The sequence below is a fragment of the Pygocentrus nattereri genome, chromosome 21, assembly GCF_015220715.1.
Source record: "Pygocentrus nattereri isolate fPygNat1 chromosome 21, fPygNat1.pri, whole genome shotgun sequence".
Classification (NCBI taxonomy): domain Eukaryota; kingdom Metazoa; phylum Chordata; class Actinopteri; order Characiformes; family Serrasalmidae; genus Pygocentrus; species Pygocentrus nattereri.
Window position 1 is genome coordinate 12,738,814 of NC_051231.1, and position 14,805 is coordinate 12,753,618.

The window sequence follows — 14,805 nt, forward strand, 5'->3', positions numbered from 1 at the left end:
GACTGGCCTTAAAGGTTTTGAATGTCTTTTGATGTCATTTGCCATTGTTCACAGAAATAGATCATATATGTGAAATTTCAATTTGACTCTAAAGTCACAGGGAGACCATTTTTCATTTGTGCTTGTTTGAATATCCTTTTTCACCAGATGAAAGAACGCTCTGCTCAAGTACCCAGAAAGTGTCCTGTCCTGTGTGTATTGTAGCAGTTCTACTGTCACATGTATTCGGTGCAGTGTACATTTGAGTGAGGTTATTGTGACCAAACTGACCAAATTACAAGATAACATGATTTTTTTTTTATTCCAAACTACACATGCCTTATTTGAACACCCAGCTAAGTCAGCCCCAGTAAGCTAATCAACAAGCCATGCAAACTTACCTCAAAGTGAGTACTTTGCTTTGTCATACATACTTCCATTTTTCATTAAATGGCATATTTTGGCTGGATGCTTCGAGAGATAAAGTTGTATCAGCCACCCTAAACAACACAGTGGTTTGCACATAAAGCCCAACGAATCAAATATGGTTTATAAATGTTGTGCATTTGAAAGTACAGGTTGAGTAAAAGGTCACAGGACACGTTTTATTTTAAGTTTTATTTTATTATCGACTTTTGTCTCTGGGGTCATCTCAAACAAATGATGTATGCTGAGAAAATCCACAACAAACAACACCTTCAGCACCGCATCCTGGAGGCTTGTGACAGCATAAAAAATAAAATGAAATGGTGTCCTGTGACTTTTGACTCACCCTGTACTTTACTGCTTTGGCTAATAAACAGCTTTGTATGCAATTATTTTTGGATTTGGAAAGCAATACAGCATCAAATTTCAATGATCTCTGGGCATATTCTGCTGCTTGTGTTCACTCTGTCCCTCACCACTCTGAAAGCGTATTTAATAAACTTCACTTGAGCTAATACAGAAGTGGAACAGCCATTAAGATGAGCAGCCCATCTATGGTAGTAATCTTGGAGATCGGCTTTCCTGCAGAATCTAGTTCTAGTCTGCCAAACCTGCTTCAGCTAACTCACATTCTCAGAAGTCTTTGATTAGCTGCATCAGGTGCAATAGTGTTTGGTAAGTAGGGAAGTGAAAGTATGATAGATGCAGGTTTAAAGGTTGGTGACTCTTTTTTCCAGTGCATTGTGTCCCACACTCCTTTTCCGTCAAGAGCATTTTCCACTTATGTGCTGCACCTCATATGCATGTCATTATATAATGTAGGAGAATATGGTGTCTACAGCTCCTTGAATCTTCCTAATAATGTAAAATAGATCATAGAGCGTGCCTTTCTCTCTCACACAGAATGCAGAGGGCTTCAACATGAGCATCCCGATGCCTGGCCACCCTGTGAATTTTTCAGAAGTGACGATTGCACAAGCACAGCGAGATGTGGAACAGCTGGAAGCGCTCATTTCGGCTCATGATGTCGTCTTCCTGCTGATGGACACTCGAGAGAGCAGATGGCTTCCCACAGTCATAGCTGCCAGCCAAAGAAAGGTAGCTTCATTTTTGATCCCATAAGACCGACCGACCGACCTTTGTTGATCCCAGAGGGAAATTGCAGTGTTTCAGTGGCAAGATATATAATTACACATAAGCTTATATAAACTATGCAGAAAAATACAAAATAGAAATAAATCTAGATATAAGCTTAAGTATAAAAGTATATCTATTTAGATATTCACATGAGACAGATTTGCTGTATTTGCAGACAGCAGGCACTGAGTGGTATGAGGTAGTCTAACATCACATATTAAAGACATGACTAACTTTGAGTTGCATCAGTATTGTAGTGAAAAGCGTCATTACATTAATAGTTGTGATATATTGCACAGTGTGAATTAATGAAAGAGGAAATACAGTGATGTGTGTTCAGACAGCAGAGGATCAGTACCTTCTCTGGAGTAAGGAGACTTGTTGTAGAGCCTTATAGCAGTAGGTAAGAAAGATCTCACACGGCACTCTTTTTTCGCAGCTGTAACAGACGGCCACTGAATGTGCTTCTCCGTTCATCCAGTGTAGCATGCAGATAAGCTCCACACTGATCTGTGTGTGTGTGTGTGTGTGTATGTATGTATATATATATATATATATATATATATATATATATATATATATATATATATATATATAATTAACACTTAATTAACATATTTTGAAAACAGTCTTGTTACTTTAATTTAGTGATACTTACAGTATAGAATGTTTTTGCTTCTCGTGTAGTTACTTTTTGAAGATAAAAAGTTTTGTTTCAGCAGTGCCAATATATAAATAACTGCTACAGTGTGTTTTATTTATATTTCAATCTTAAATGAGATTTTGTTTGGTTATTTAATTAAATATGTATTTGTGAACCCTGCTGGCCTTTGCCTGGTGTTGATAATTGTTAGAGAAATTCTTGTATAAATGAGATTTCATCGAATAACATTTTAGTGGCTATTATTTTAATGAACGGGAGAATATTACAGATGATGATTTTGCTGCATTCATTAAATACAGCAAAACAGTAGGACACAATACTGCGGTCACTGCAGAGCACTTTATGTCATCTTGAGTTCACACTAATGTTACTTTTTTGCCTGTTGTTTAGTCAGACACTGTTCATTTATTCAGTATTGCTTGTCCATCAATTTAAAACCAAATTAACTTTCCTCATCCTAACATCTCTGTCAAAACAGCTTATCGTTAATGCTGCTCTTGGATTCGACACCTTCGTGGTAATGAGGCATGGCCTGAAAAAACCTAAAGCCTCAGATGCTGGAGACTCCAGTCCTTCATCAGCTTCCTCTCTGTCTGACTCATCTTCATCTTCCACTCCAGCAATACCAGGTAGGACACACAACTGTGAAAAACATCTTAAATGAGAGTCATATTAATTTATTATTTCTCTTCTGTTGAACAAAATTGCCTGTCTAAATCCAGCACAGATCAAGTGGTTGATTTAGAAAGCTGCATCATCTGGCATCTAGTCTAATTGGGGTTTCACAGAATTTCATGGCCTTTAATAAACAGTTCATTTTTTTCCCCTGAAAACTAAAGTATAAGTTTGAGGGTAGTTATTAAATATGTAGTTATTAAAATATGTTTATCAGAATATGTTTGGCCCAAAACCCACCAAATATTTATGATGTGGATAAAAAAAAGTCTTTTATGAGGGACCCACTCATCCTCACTCTGCAACCCAACAGCTTCCTTACCATCCATTCATCCTCATATTGCAACCCACCAATGTTTTCTTGACCCTCTGTTCTCCACACTGCAGCCACCTGCTCTGTGTCTGTCCACTCATCCTCATACTGTAGCCGAGCAGCTTCCTTGACACTCACTCATCCTCATACTGCAAGCCACCACCTTCCTTGCCAGTTGCCTGTTATCATATTGCAGCCATCTGCTTCATCTCTGTCCACTTATCCCCATTCTGCAGCCACCTGCTCTTTGTCTGTCCACTCGTGCCCATACTGCAACCCACAAGCTTCTTCTTGATCCTCTCATCCCCATACTGCAGCCACCTGCTTCTTGTCTGTCCACTAGTGCCCATACTGCAGCCACCTGCTTCTCTGTCCACTCGTCCTCATACTGCAGCCACCTACTTCTTCTCTGTCCACTCGTGCCCATACTGCAGCCACCTGCTTCTCTGTCCACTCGTCCCCATACTGCAGCCACCTGCACTTTTCACTTCACTTTTCTCTGTTTGTCTTGTTTCTCGTCTGGTTGAAAGTATTTGAATGTATGTTGATTTGTTTATCTGTTTATTTGTTTTTTGTTTTTTATCCTCTTTTATACTCTACCATTCTTCTTTTAACCGTTGTAAGGTGTCCTTGAGTGCTTTGAAAGGCGCCATTACTAAATAAAATGTATTATTATTATTATTATTATTACTGCAGCCACCTACTTCTTCTCTGTCCACTCGTGCCCATACTGCAGCCACCTGCTTCTCTGTCCACTCGTCCTCATACTGCAGCCACCTACTTCTTCTCTGTCCACTCGTGCCCATACTGCAGCCACCTACTTCCTCTCTGTCCACTCGTGCCCATACTGCAGCCACTTGCTTCTCTGTCCACTCGTCCTCATACTGCAGCCACCTACTTCTTCTCTGTCCACTCGTGCCCATACTGCAGCCACCTGCTTCTCTGTCCACTTGTCCCCATACTGCAGTCAACTGCTTCTTGTCTGTCCACTCGTGCGCATGCTGTAGCCACCTGCTTCTCTGTCCACTCGTCCCCATACTGCAGCCACCTGCTTCTTGTCTGTCCACTCGTGCGCATGCTGTAGCCACCTGCTTCTCTGTCCACTCGTCCCCATACTGCAGCCACCTGCTTCTTGTCTGTCCACTCGTGCCCATACTGCAGCCACCTGCTTCTCTGTCCACTCGTCCTCATACTGCAGCCACCTACTTCTTCTCTGTCCACTCGTGCCCATACTGCAGCCACCTGCTTCTCTGTCCACTCGTCCCCATACTGCAGCCACCTGCTTCTTGTCTGTCCACTCGTGCGCATGCTGTAGCCACCTGCTTCTCGTCTGTCCGCTCGTCCCCATACTTCAGCCACCTGCTTCTTGTCTGTCCACACATGCGCATGCTGTAGCCACCTGCTTCTTGTCTGTCCACTCGACTCCTTGCTGTAGCCACCTGCTTCTTGTCTGTCCACTCATCCCCATACTGCAGCCACCTGCTTTTTGTGTATTCACTTGTCACCATACTGCAGCCACCTGCTTCTTCTCTGTCCACTTGTCTCCGTACTGCAGCCACCTGCTTCTTATCTGTCTACTCGTGTGCATGCTGTATCCACCTGCTTATTGTCTATCCAGTTGGCCCCATACTGCAGCCACCTGCTTCTTATCTGTCTACTCGTGTGCATGCTGTATCCACCTGCTTATTGTCTATCCAGTTGGCCCCATACTGCAGCCACCTGCTTCTTGTCTGTCCACTCATCCCCATACACAGTTTGAAAAATGCCATATAACGTCTTTTTTTTTTCAGGTCAACACATATATGCCTCCAGTCTTAGCTCACGAGGCCTTTTCTTTCAAAAAGCAAAGGCATGTAATGTCCTTATCTAAGTTTTTGGTGTTATTATTTAATAAACCGTTCACATTTTAGGAGCATCTCTGTTCTCCAACATACCTGGGCACCGACTTGGCTGTTACTTCTGCAATGATGTCGTTGCCCCTGGTGATGTGAGTTCCTTGTGTGTCTTCTTTGTTCTCCTTTTTACCAAGGGTGCCTAACTGATAAATATTCAGACTGCCCAGTTGAACGCTTAGTGTAGGCACAGTAAAATGTATGATTAGCCTTGATTGAAGGTGCATGCTGTTATTCTCATCACAGGCGTATGTCAAATCAAGCTTTTTTGCTCTAAATGTAACTAGCTTTGCTCAACCAACATGTATCAATATACAGGTTAGAGCTTGACCAGTGTATTAGTTGACTGATCATTTTGGCTGATATTGATGCCCCATGAATTTATTGGTATTAGTGAAAATATTGCCAGTAATGTGCCAATTATAAGCAAAATTATTGCAACTAAAAAAGTTGCTAACCTCACTGTTAGCATGGGAATAATCAGTGGTGGACGAAGTACACAAACCATGTACTTGAGTTAAAATGGAGATACCCAAGGTAAAGTATTACTCCAGTAAAATAGAAGTCCTCCCTTTAGACCTTCACTTGAGTAAAAGTACAAAAGTACTTGCCTTCAAATGTACTTAAGTATTGAAAGTAAAAGTACTAAAAGTACTCATTTTAGGTGAAAATACTCCAGTGTCACTCTTGGTAATCTTGTAATAGAATGTCATTAAATAGTCTGATGCTGATGTCTGATGCTGATGTGAACACAAGTTCACAAATGAGTTTTCCTTGACTAAAGTGTATCTGTAGGTCTCTTAAACATAAACTAGCCAAAATGAATTTACTATAAAATGAAATAGTTTTGGTATAAATTCAGAGAAAAGAAACATCAGTCACAACTGCATATTTGTATGTATTTCTATATTGTGGCCTATTTATACAAAGTTAGGTTAGTTCCATCATTTATGTTGGAATAGACACTCCCAAAATTTACGCTGCTTCACTGACGTTGAACCGTATGTTTGTACTGGGTCAGTTTGACCAACAGGTCAAAACAAGCTCAAAACTAAGTGCACGCTGAGCCCTGATTGGAGTTCTTGCTTTACGCTTCTGACATGTTTTTGACATGTTTTTATACACACATAAGCTAAAAGGAACAGACTTTGCATAATGTAGTGGAGGAAAAAGTAAGATATTTGACTTTGAAATGAAGTGGAGTGAAAGTAAAGAGTTGCTCAAAATGGAAAAACTTCAGTAAAGTACAGATACATGAAAGAACTACTTAAGTACAGTAATTAATTACATTTAATTTGCTACTGTCCACTACTGGGAATAATATGTTAACACACTTTTTTTAATGAAGAAAACTGATTTATTTTAATTTAATTTACAGAAACCAGATGGCAAAGAACTCAATGCTACAATGTTTATATAATTAAGATTTAGGTTTTCTGATATTTACTGGGGTATAGATTTTTGGATTGTTAATTGGCTGCCATGTTTGACAATAGAGACATTGTTATTATCTTTACCAAATTGATTGGTAGTAGTGATAAAATGTCTTTTTTTTTTTACAGTCGACCCGGGACAGGACACTGGATCAGCAGTGTACGGTCAGCCGACCCGGTCTTGCTATGATAGCTGGTGCCCTGGCAGTGGAGCTGATGATCTCCATACTCCAGCACCCAGAGGGGTAAGTGCTACATCCTCCCTCATCTTTCAATATAACACAATGTGTAAATGTTTCATAATAAAGGAGAAAATTGATGCTTTTCAGCATCGGGTGCATAATTTTCATTGCTCCGCAGATGACACAGTTATATATTCCAATTTCTCCTGATGCCAAAGGCCCCTTTGACATAGTGATTAAATTCATTGACTATATTAACATTTAGATGTCTTAACTTTCTCCAATTGCACAAAGAAAACACTGAATTTCTGGTCACTGAGGTGGAACACTAAGAGAGTTTTAAAATAGTATACAAACAGTTCTAAGCCTTTTTATTAATCTTGGTGTGGGTTCAGATTTAAATTTGCAAATCCATATTAAAAATGTCACTAGAACAGCTTTTTATCATCTTAGTGATCTTGTGAGCGTTCGGCTGTTCCTCACTTGAGTTGATGCTGAGAAACATATTTGTGCTTTTGTAACTAGTAGGTTGGATTCCTGTAATGCTCTTCTTTCTGGTCTTGCTAGGAAATCTAGTAAGTTACAATTGATTCAAAATGCTGCTGCACATGTTGTCTCTAAGACCAGAAAGAGAGCCCATATTACTCCTGTCCTAAAGTCCCTCCAGTGCATACCTTATAGTGTGCTCTCACCCTGCCAGAATAGCCTGCCAGAGGACTTGAGGTCAATGCCATCTGTGGACATTTAAACATAAACACTGTTGAAAAAGACTTACTTTTTCATCAGTGAGTTTACTTCATAATCCTTTAGTCTTATTCTAGTATCATTTTATCATTTAGATGTTTGATAATATTCTGCATATTTATTGCTTTATAGATTTATTGTCATAATTATTTGTCTAATTTGTATTCTTTTTTAAATGTACCTGGTTATACATTTTGTTTAATGTTGTTCTTCCTTCCATTCTCTTTTCTGGGTTCTCTTAGCACAATATGACTTTTAAGTGGTAGAGCAAGCATCACACTGAACTTTCTCTTTACCAGTAAAGATGATATTAACACTAAGATGCTTTTGGAAAACTGGGCCCTGTAAAGCATTTTGATTTTCAGCTACAACATATAGGAACGATGCTATGTAAACAAAGATTTACTTGATTTGATAATGTCCAGCATCAGAGAAATGCCAGTATACCATTGCTTTTGGTAGGACTAAGAGAAAATTTCTCTTAGCTAATTTATCATGGAATTGTTCAAGCACCTTGTGATGTTTAATGATCAGCAGTTTAAAAACATGTAGTCGCCTAACATTAGGCTGTTGTGGTGGTAAATTTTCAACACTGTGATATTTGGCTGTGATGCCACTGGCAGAAGTGTGGTGTTAGGGTGGCTCACTTGCAAAACTTTATTTTATTTATTTTTTCTTTAGTACTTAAAAAAATGGACCTGTATTTTTTTCTATCTTGATCAAACTTTTCTTAGCTCATTGCAAAATTTGTGGTCATTAAACATGAAATGCCAAACTGCACAAATTAGGATAACTTTACTCTATAGGGCATCTCATGCTGGGCAAGCAGAAAAAGTAGGCTTGAAGCTTTGAGCTCATGCTTGCTCATGACTGCTGTAGCAGACCTTTGCTGCTTGCTGGGGGTGGGATTCAAACAACAGGTGGGAGTGGGTGATGACTAAGCCTGCGGAGTTGATGAGCGTAAAAAATACTTTTCTGAAAACAGAATTGTTGTATTGTATTGTGTCAAACTGTTCCGCTTTTGAGTCATCTGATTGGCAGAACCACATTTGAAGCTTTTTTTAGAATTCTCAATGTGCGCACATATAACTGTGCACATCAATCGCGTCAAGTTATCAAAAACCATTGTGCTGATCATACAATACTCTTTGACTGTTATGCTGTTTGGTAACCATAGCCTGCTCTTATCAAACTACACTGCTTGACAGAAGAACTGTTCATAATGATTATTGTTATTAATAATAGAAATTGCAAAAAACATTGGGTTATGCTTAACATTTCTCCTTAACCATGGTAAATCACTGTATGCACGACCTCTTATGGCTTATTGCTTTACTAAACGCAATATATTTTCTATACAGCAGTGTTATGCCATCCTCAGTCCTCAGTTTTTCTGTAATTTGCACATATTTACTTTGGATTATAGGCATTTCAAGAGAAGTGAGGTAAGCACAGTTCTCAGAAGGTCAAGAACATGACCACCTTAAATCCAAGCAGCCTAAAGCAGGCTCGTTTCATCTTGCTTTCATGCAAATTAAGCCTAAATTGCACCACAGTGCTGTGTGTGTGTGTGTGTGTGTGTGTGTGTCCTTTTGTGCATCTTGCTAATGTACTTGCAGCATGCGGAGCTCACTTTCTTCTGTGTTTACTATATGTGGATGGTTTGGAATGAATGGGCCACTCGCTGCCCCAGATAGAACTATCATCTTACTCTGAGACTCTCTTCACATGCATTAGACCATTATGGAGAAAGCTTCTGCAAGGGCTGGATAAAAGGCTTTGGACAGAGCACGACAAAAGACGACTCAAAAAATGGGAGAGGTGCAGAATTGCAGGGAAGTTTTTCACTCCTGCAGAATGGTCATACTTTTTCACTGAAGGAGAGCAGCCAGAGTTTCTACATACAGACAATGAACCACAGCCTAACCAGTCTATTGTTTGAGGCCACTATTAAGATCCCTCAGATTTATTGGTATTGGAAAAAATCTTACCAATAAACATCAATATTTGCAATAAGCTTACTTTGTATCATTACAAATAGAGAGCTCTAATGTGAAGAAAATCTCTGACTTCTAGGTATTATAACGGCTTAATGCGTTTCTGCCAGCCAGAGAGCTAACCATTACTGATTGCTTACCTTGTGCTACAGCAGTACAGGCTAAGCTAGGGTTGGATGATGTATCATGTGTACCAGTATCCAGTTGTATGGACTTGGACTATGCTATATTGCTTTTTAGTTTTAGCATGTTTTTAGCAACAAATTTCATTTGTAATTAGCATTATATTTGAAATTTACACTTCAGGCGAACCCTACGTTCTGTATCTCACACTGCTGGATCACTTTTTGCAAAGGAGATGCTGCACACCTAACATGCTTCAAGGCAAGTTGAGTTTGGGATATTGGATTGTGAACCTCCTTTGGACCAATCAGGGCTGAGATTCTGGCAGGGTACCTCTTTCATGACCCATTTTTTCACATTTTTGTGAACGTTTTTCATGTTTCTTCACAAGTTGTCACTGGCTATGTATCAGTTGTGTGAAAGACAATCAGGGCATCTAAAAAAGGCTAGCACTGCAAACACTTCACTACTTCTTAATGTGTGTAGCCTCAGTCAAGTGAATATATTGCTTTTCAGTGGAGGAAATAGATCATGCAATATAAATATGAAGAATATAAATCAATGATTAGTCCAGTAAGCAATAACATTATAGATGCACCACAAAATCTATATTGGTATTAAATGTTTGTTAGTCAGACCCTGCTGTGGATGTAGATGCAGCAGAGGTAGCAAAGACTTCACAGATGCTGTATTTCCCCAAACTGTGAAAGCTAGTTGTTCAGTGGTAAGAGCTTAGCCCAGGGCAGTAGCTGTGGCTTTGTGGGTGAGGGCACCATGCCATGAGCGATGAGGTTTTGTGATTGAATCAAAGTCTATCAGCTTTTGCATCTGAGGGAGTCAGCCTGTACTAACCATAGAACATTTGTAGTTGTACCCTAGAGCAAAGCACTTAACCCCAGAGCAAAGCACTTAACCCCAAGTTGCCTTTCCCCACAGCACAGTAGACATGAAGAACCTGGTGGCCTCAATTTGTAATTGACAGTTTTAAAAAGTCATAATCAAAAGTTTTAATGCAAAAAAGCTTGGTATTTTTGTGGTTTTGATTTGCATTTAGTCAAAAACATTTATATGACTAAATATATATGTGCATGTGGTCAAGTGTTTGGTAGTAAATCGGTTCAATTCAATACTTAAATTACCATTTAACAAAGTGTTTCTCACTCTTAGCTCACTGAAACAAGCAGAAGTTCTGTTGAAATTATTTATTCTAAACATACATTCAACATTACATTTTCCAGCCTTATGACCTTGTAGAAGAAATATTATACTTTGATATATGTGATATTATTTGGAAGTTATTGTCTTGAACAAAACAAACAATACATATTTTGCATTCTTTTGACTTGGAAACTAAGAGAACAGTCAGAAGTGCAGGCTCAAACCTGTTGCTGCATAATTTAAAAAAGATTACATGCTGTATAATTTCACTCACTGTAAAAAGTCCTGGGGGTCCTGACCATTGAAGAACAGGGTGAATAGGGGCTTACAAAGTATGCAGAGAGACGGATGTGCAATCCAAGAACCACAAAATGGTAATTGGAGTGTAGATAGAAGGAAGTTTTCCCAATAAAGTTCTCAGTGAGTGCATTTGAATGGTATAATAAAATATTGACTAAATGACTTTTAAGGGTTAATCTAACTAGTGGTAACTGCATTTCTGTGAACACCCAGCGACCAGGTTAAAATTAGTCATTTATCTTGCTAATGAGAGCGGCAGACCTCACAGTGCACTCCAGAATGCCAGCATCTTCATCTCACATTCTGCATCACTGCAGGCTTAGCTCGCAGCCTTGAGGAGAAAAATGAGTAGAGGAAAAGTAATTACGCTGCGGTGTGAAGAACACATCAGGGAGGCATTGTGGGTTTGGAAAGGAGAGACTGAATGAAGTCCTGCCTTAGACAGAGACAGAAGAGGGTCTAAGCCAGCACTGCTGAATGTTCATATCTTTAAACTAAATTTTTTTTTTCTCATTTTAAGTACCTAACATTTAACCTTTCTCTTCGAAAGTGATCTGCATGGACCACATTGTAACATTGTCTCCAAGCTTAGATTCAGATCAGGTTTGAGCATTGATACCTAAAGATGCATCAGAGCTTTTAATAATGAGGACAAATAATAAAATAAAAACAACAACCATAGTCTTTCAAAAACAGAAGAGCAAAATGCTCAAAATTAGGACTGTCATAATTAGTCAATTTAAAATTGATTATTTAAAAATAGTTGTTGATTAAAAATATACGTTCCTAGTGATTTGACTTATAGTTCACAATTTTAATCATAAGCAAGGTCAAATATAAAGGTATGTATACACTATATTAGTAATGTATATGTAATGCAATTTATAGCATACATTAGTGATGAGGTTAAAGATTTTCCCCAAAGGGGCACTATTAGCACTTTTTAGACTGCTTTTAGACTACTTTTTAGATTAACTACTTTTTAGAACATCACTGAAAAAGGGGAAACCCACACCAGCATGATCTCACAAATGCACATAATGCCTGTTTCCCTTTACATTGTGTGTAAATTTCATGAAAAATGGACCAAAATAAACAGCCAAAATGACTTGGGGGAAAATACCTGGTTCAACTGACTTACATTAAAAGTAGTGCATGTTTTTTTCTTCATTCTGTAAAGTTACCATTTTGGAGAGAAGAGATGTCTTTCTAACAACAGCGATATATTTATTTTAACACATTTCTTGTTTACATTTAATTTAACAAGGTCTAGGCTGAACAGTTTGACAGAAAGCTTGTACGCTTCTCCGTTGACTCAAAGCAGCATTAGATTTCTCAAAATGGCCTTAAAAATTACTTTAAAAGCATTCAGTTGAATTTACCGATACCTACAGATACATTCATCATACTGCTCTGATTTACATCATTCTCCTACTTCTCTGATTTACAGACCCATTTATTTACATATTTACCAACACTGTGTTCAGACTTGCCATGTCTGCTTTGTTCTACACTCTCAGAAGTAAAGGTACTGTCTATGGGGCAGTACTTCTCTTGGAACTAGGGTGGTGCCTTCAAGGGAACATCTCAGTACCTTTAGTCAGGGAACATAACTATACCATAATCCATTGAAATTAGATTTTCTTCTTGTATTTACTCCACACACCCCGTCTCATTTCCAGGCTCATTTTATTGTTCTGTTTTAAAACATTAGGTTAGGAAAAGACAAAAATACATACTTTTCACCTGGAAAAACTTATTTAAACTACACAATTGGACCTTAAAACCACTGCTGTGCCTTTGAGGTACATTTCCATTGTTTGTACCTTGATGATGATTCACCTGCACAGAACCTTTATTTCTAGCAGTGTATATATTGCACTTTGCTTTGCTTTGTAACCATGGTAACATGGAAAGTCTCATGGCTTATTGCTCTAATATCATAAGGCGGATAAAATGACGTAAACAAAACCAGTGAGCCCATATAACACAGAACACCACGGTTCAGGAAGTTTGGTGAAATCAGCCTTTTGCTCATATGACCTTTGTTCACATCTTTTGGTTTGATGTAACAGTGTATCATTTCCTTCTTTGGTCTGGACCATCGGAACTGAACTAAAAGTGTAAATGCACCCATAGTGTTAAGACCGTTTGTCTTGTCTGACCAGATTACTCGACTGATCATCAGAATATTGAGTTTATATATTGCTAATATCATTCATAGTGATAGTCTTTCAGTTGTAAGTTGTGTTTTAAGTAAAGCCAGCAAAAACATTAGAAATTACCGAAAAAGATTAATTGCCCTGTCCATTATAAGCTGTGTAAGTACTGAATTTGCATTTCTTCAACCAAAGTCAAAAACTGGCATGCACATCATGTATGTATTTCCTCAGGATGTGCAGATAAATGCAGAAGCAAGACAGACACGCTCACAGACAAGTGAGCCGAAATATAGATGGATTTTGAGGGAAGTGATGCGTAAAATTCTTATTTGGATTTGGTTGAGAAACATTTGAGGACAGAGAGATCCAGACAGGCTTTAATATTCATAGTGTGTGTTCTTTCTCTTTTTTCTTTCTCTTTTTTTTTCCTTTCAGAGGCTATGCAGTGGCTAGTAGCAGTGATGACCGCATGAATGAGCCCCCGACCTCACTTGGCCTCGTCCCTCATCAGGTCAGTTGCTGCACTCATCCAGAAACCTCCCTCCCTTTCATTCACTCCGTCCTTTCATCCATCCAGACACATGGTTTAGTTAGGCATTTGCATAGTTTTATTATGCTTCATTTTGCTGAATTTGTACTCATGTGTAAAGTTCTTTTTCGATTTTCTTTATTTAAATGTAACTTATTTCCTTCCTTCCTTCCTTTTTTAGACAATGTTTTTTTTTTTTTTTTTTTGAGTTCCAGTTATGGAAAAAACATTGCAAATTAGCATATAGCTATAAGAGTCATGCTAATTGTTTAACAGGCTAACACAAAGTGATTGGGCTCAATTAAAAGGGATATCAAATGTTTACTGTCAGTAATTCTGAACTGAACATGTAAACTAATACCTTATTGTACCATAACACAGTTTTGAGCACCAGCGTCCAGTTATGTCTTGTTTAGAGGAGAACTGTAGTTGTGCACTTTGCTGTTTGCTGTTTACCTGTTTGTTGCTTGATTTATCCATTGTTCTTTTGCAAATACTGTCCAGTAATCTTACTTCAGACTCTGTGTCCTTCACTTCAAACAAATTCACAACGTGGGGGTGACTGGAAAAAAGCAAAGGACTACAGTCACAGAGTCATAGAACATATAAGCATGTTATATCTTTCAGTATTAATGGTGTCTTTGCAGGTGTCCAAATTACCCACCAATACCCCATATACCATGACAGACCTTGTCTTTTAATGTGGTGATATCCATTACAGAAGCATGTCGGTATTTAGCGCAGTGCCGTCTGAGGGGTTGAAGTTCACAGACATTCAGTTGTGGTTTTTGGCGACCCATCTTTGCTCAAAAAGTGTTTTTGCCTTTACTGGATGTCCCTTTTGTACCCAGGCACAATTGCACATGCTTAAGATATTTCTGAACATTTCACAGTGTTCCTGATCTTAAATGTTCCCTGCTTCAACTTATTTGGAACGTTTTGCGAATTTAGAATTAGCACATATTTACAAAAAACACTAAAGTAGAAGAAGAAGTAGAACAGGAGTGTCAAGCTGAACAACTAAAAGGGCCATTTGAAAACAAATCTTAACAGTCTGTGGGCTTTGTTTTTTAAATGAACTATTAACAATT

The 14,805-nt window shown here is 38.5% G+C and overlaps 1 protein-coding gene across 2 annotated transcripts in view; it reads left to right on the forward strand.

Annotated features, from left to right (window-relative positions):
* Positions 1–14,805, forward strand: part of atg7 (ATG7 autophagy related 7 homolog (S. cerevisiae)) — a 114,866-nt gene that overhangs the window by 33,581 nt on the left and 66,480 nt on the right. For both annotated transcript variants that reach the window (XM_017704744.2, XM_037532548.1), the window contains 5 exons: positions 1,309–1,503; positions 2,685–2,835; positions 5,105–5,181; positions 6,649–6,764; positions 13,621–13,696. In XM_017704744.2, the coding sequence (XP_017560233.1) occupies positions 1,309–1,503; positions 2,685–2,835; positions 5,105–5,181; positions 6,649–6,764; positions 13,621–13,696 (615 nt within the window). The remainder of the gene's footprint in view (positions 1–1,308; positions 1,504–2,684; positions 2,836–5,104; positions 5,182–6,648; positions 6,765–13,620; positions 13,697–14,805) is intronic.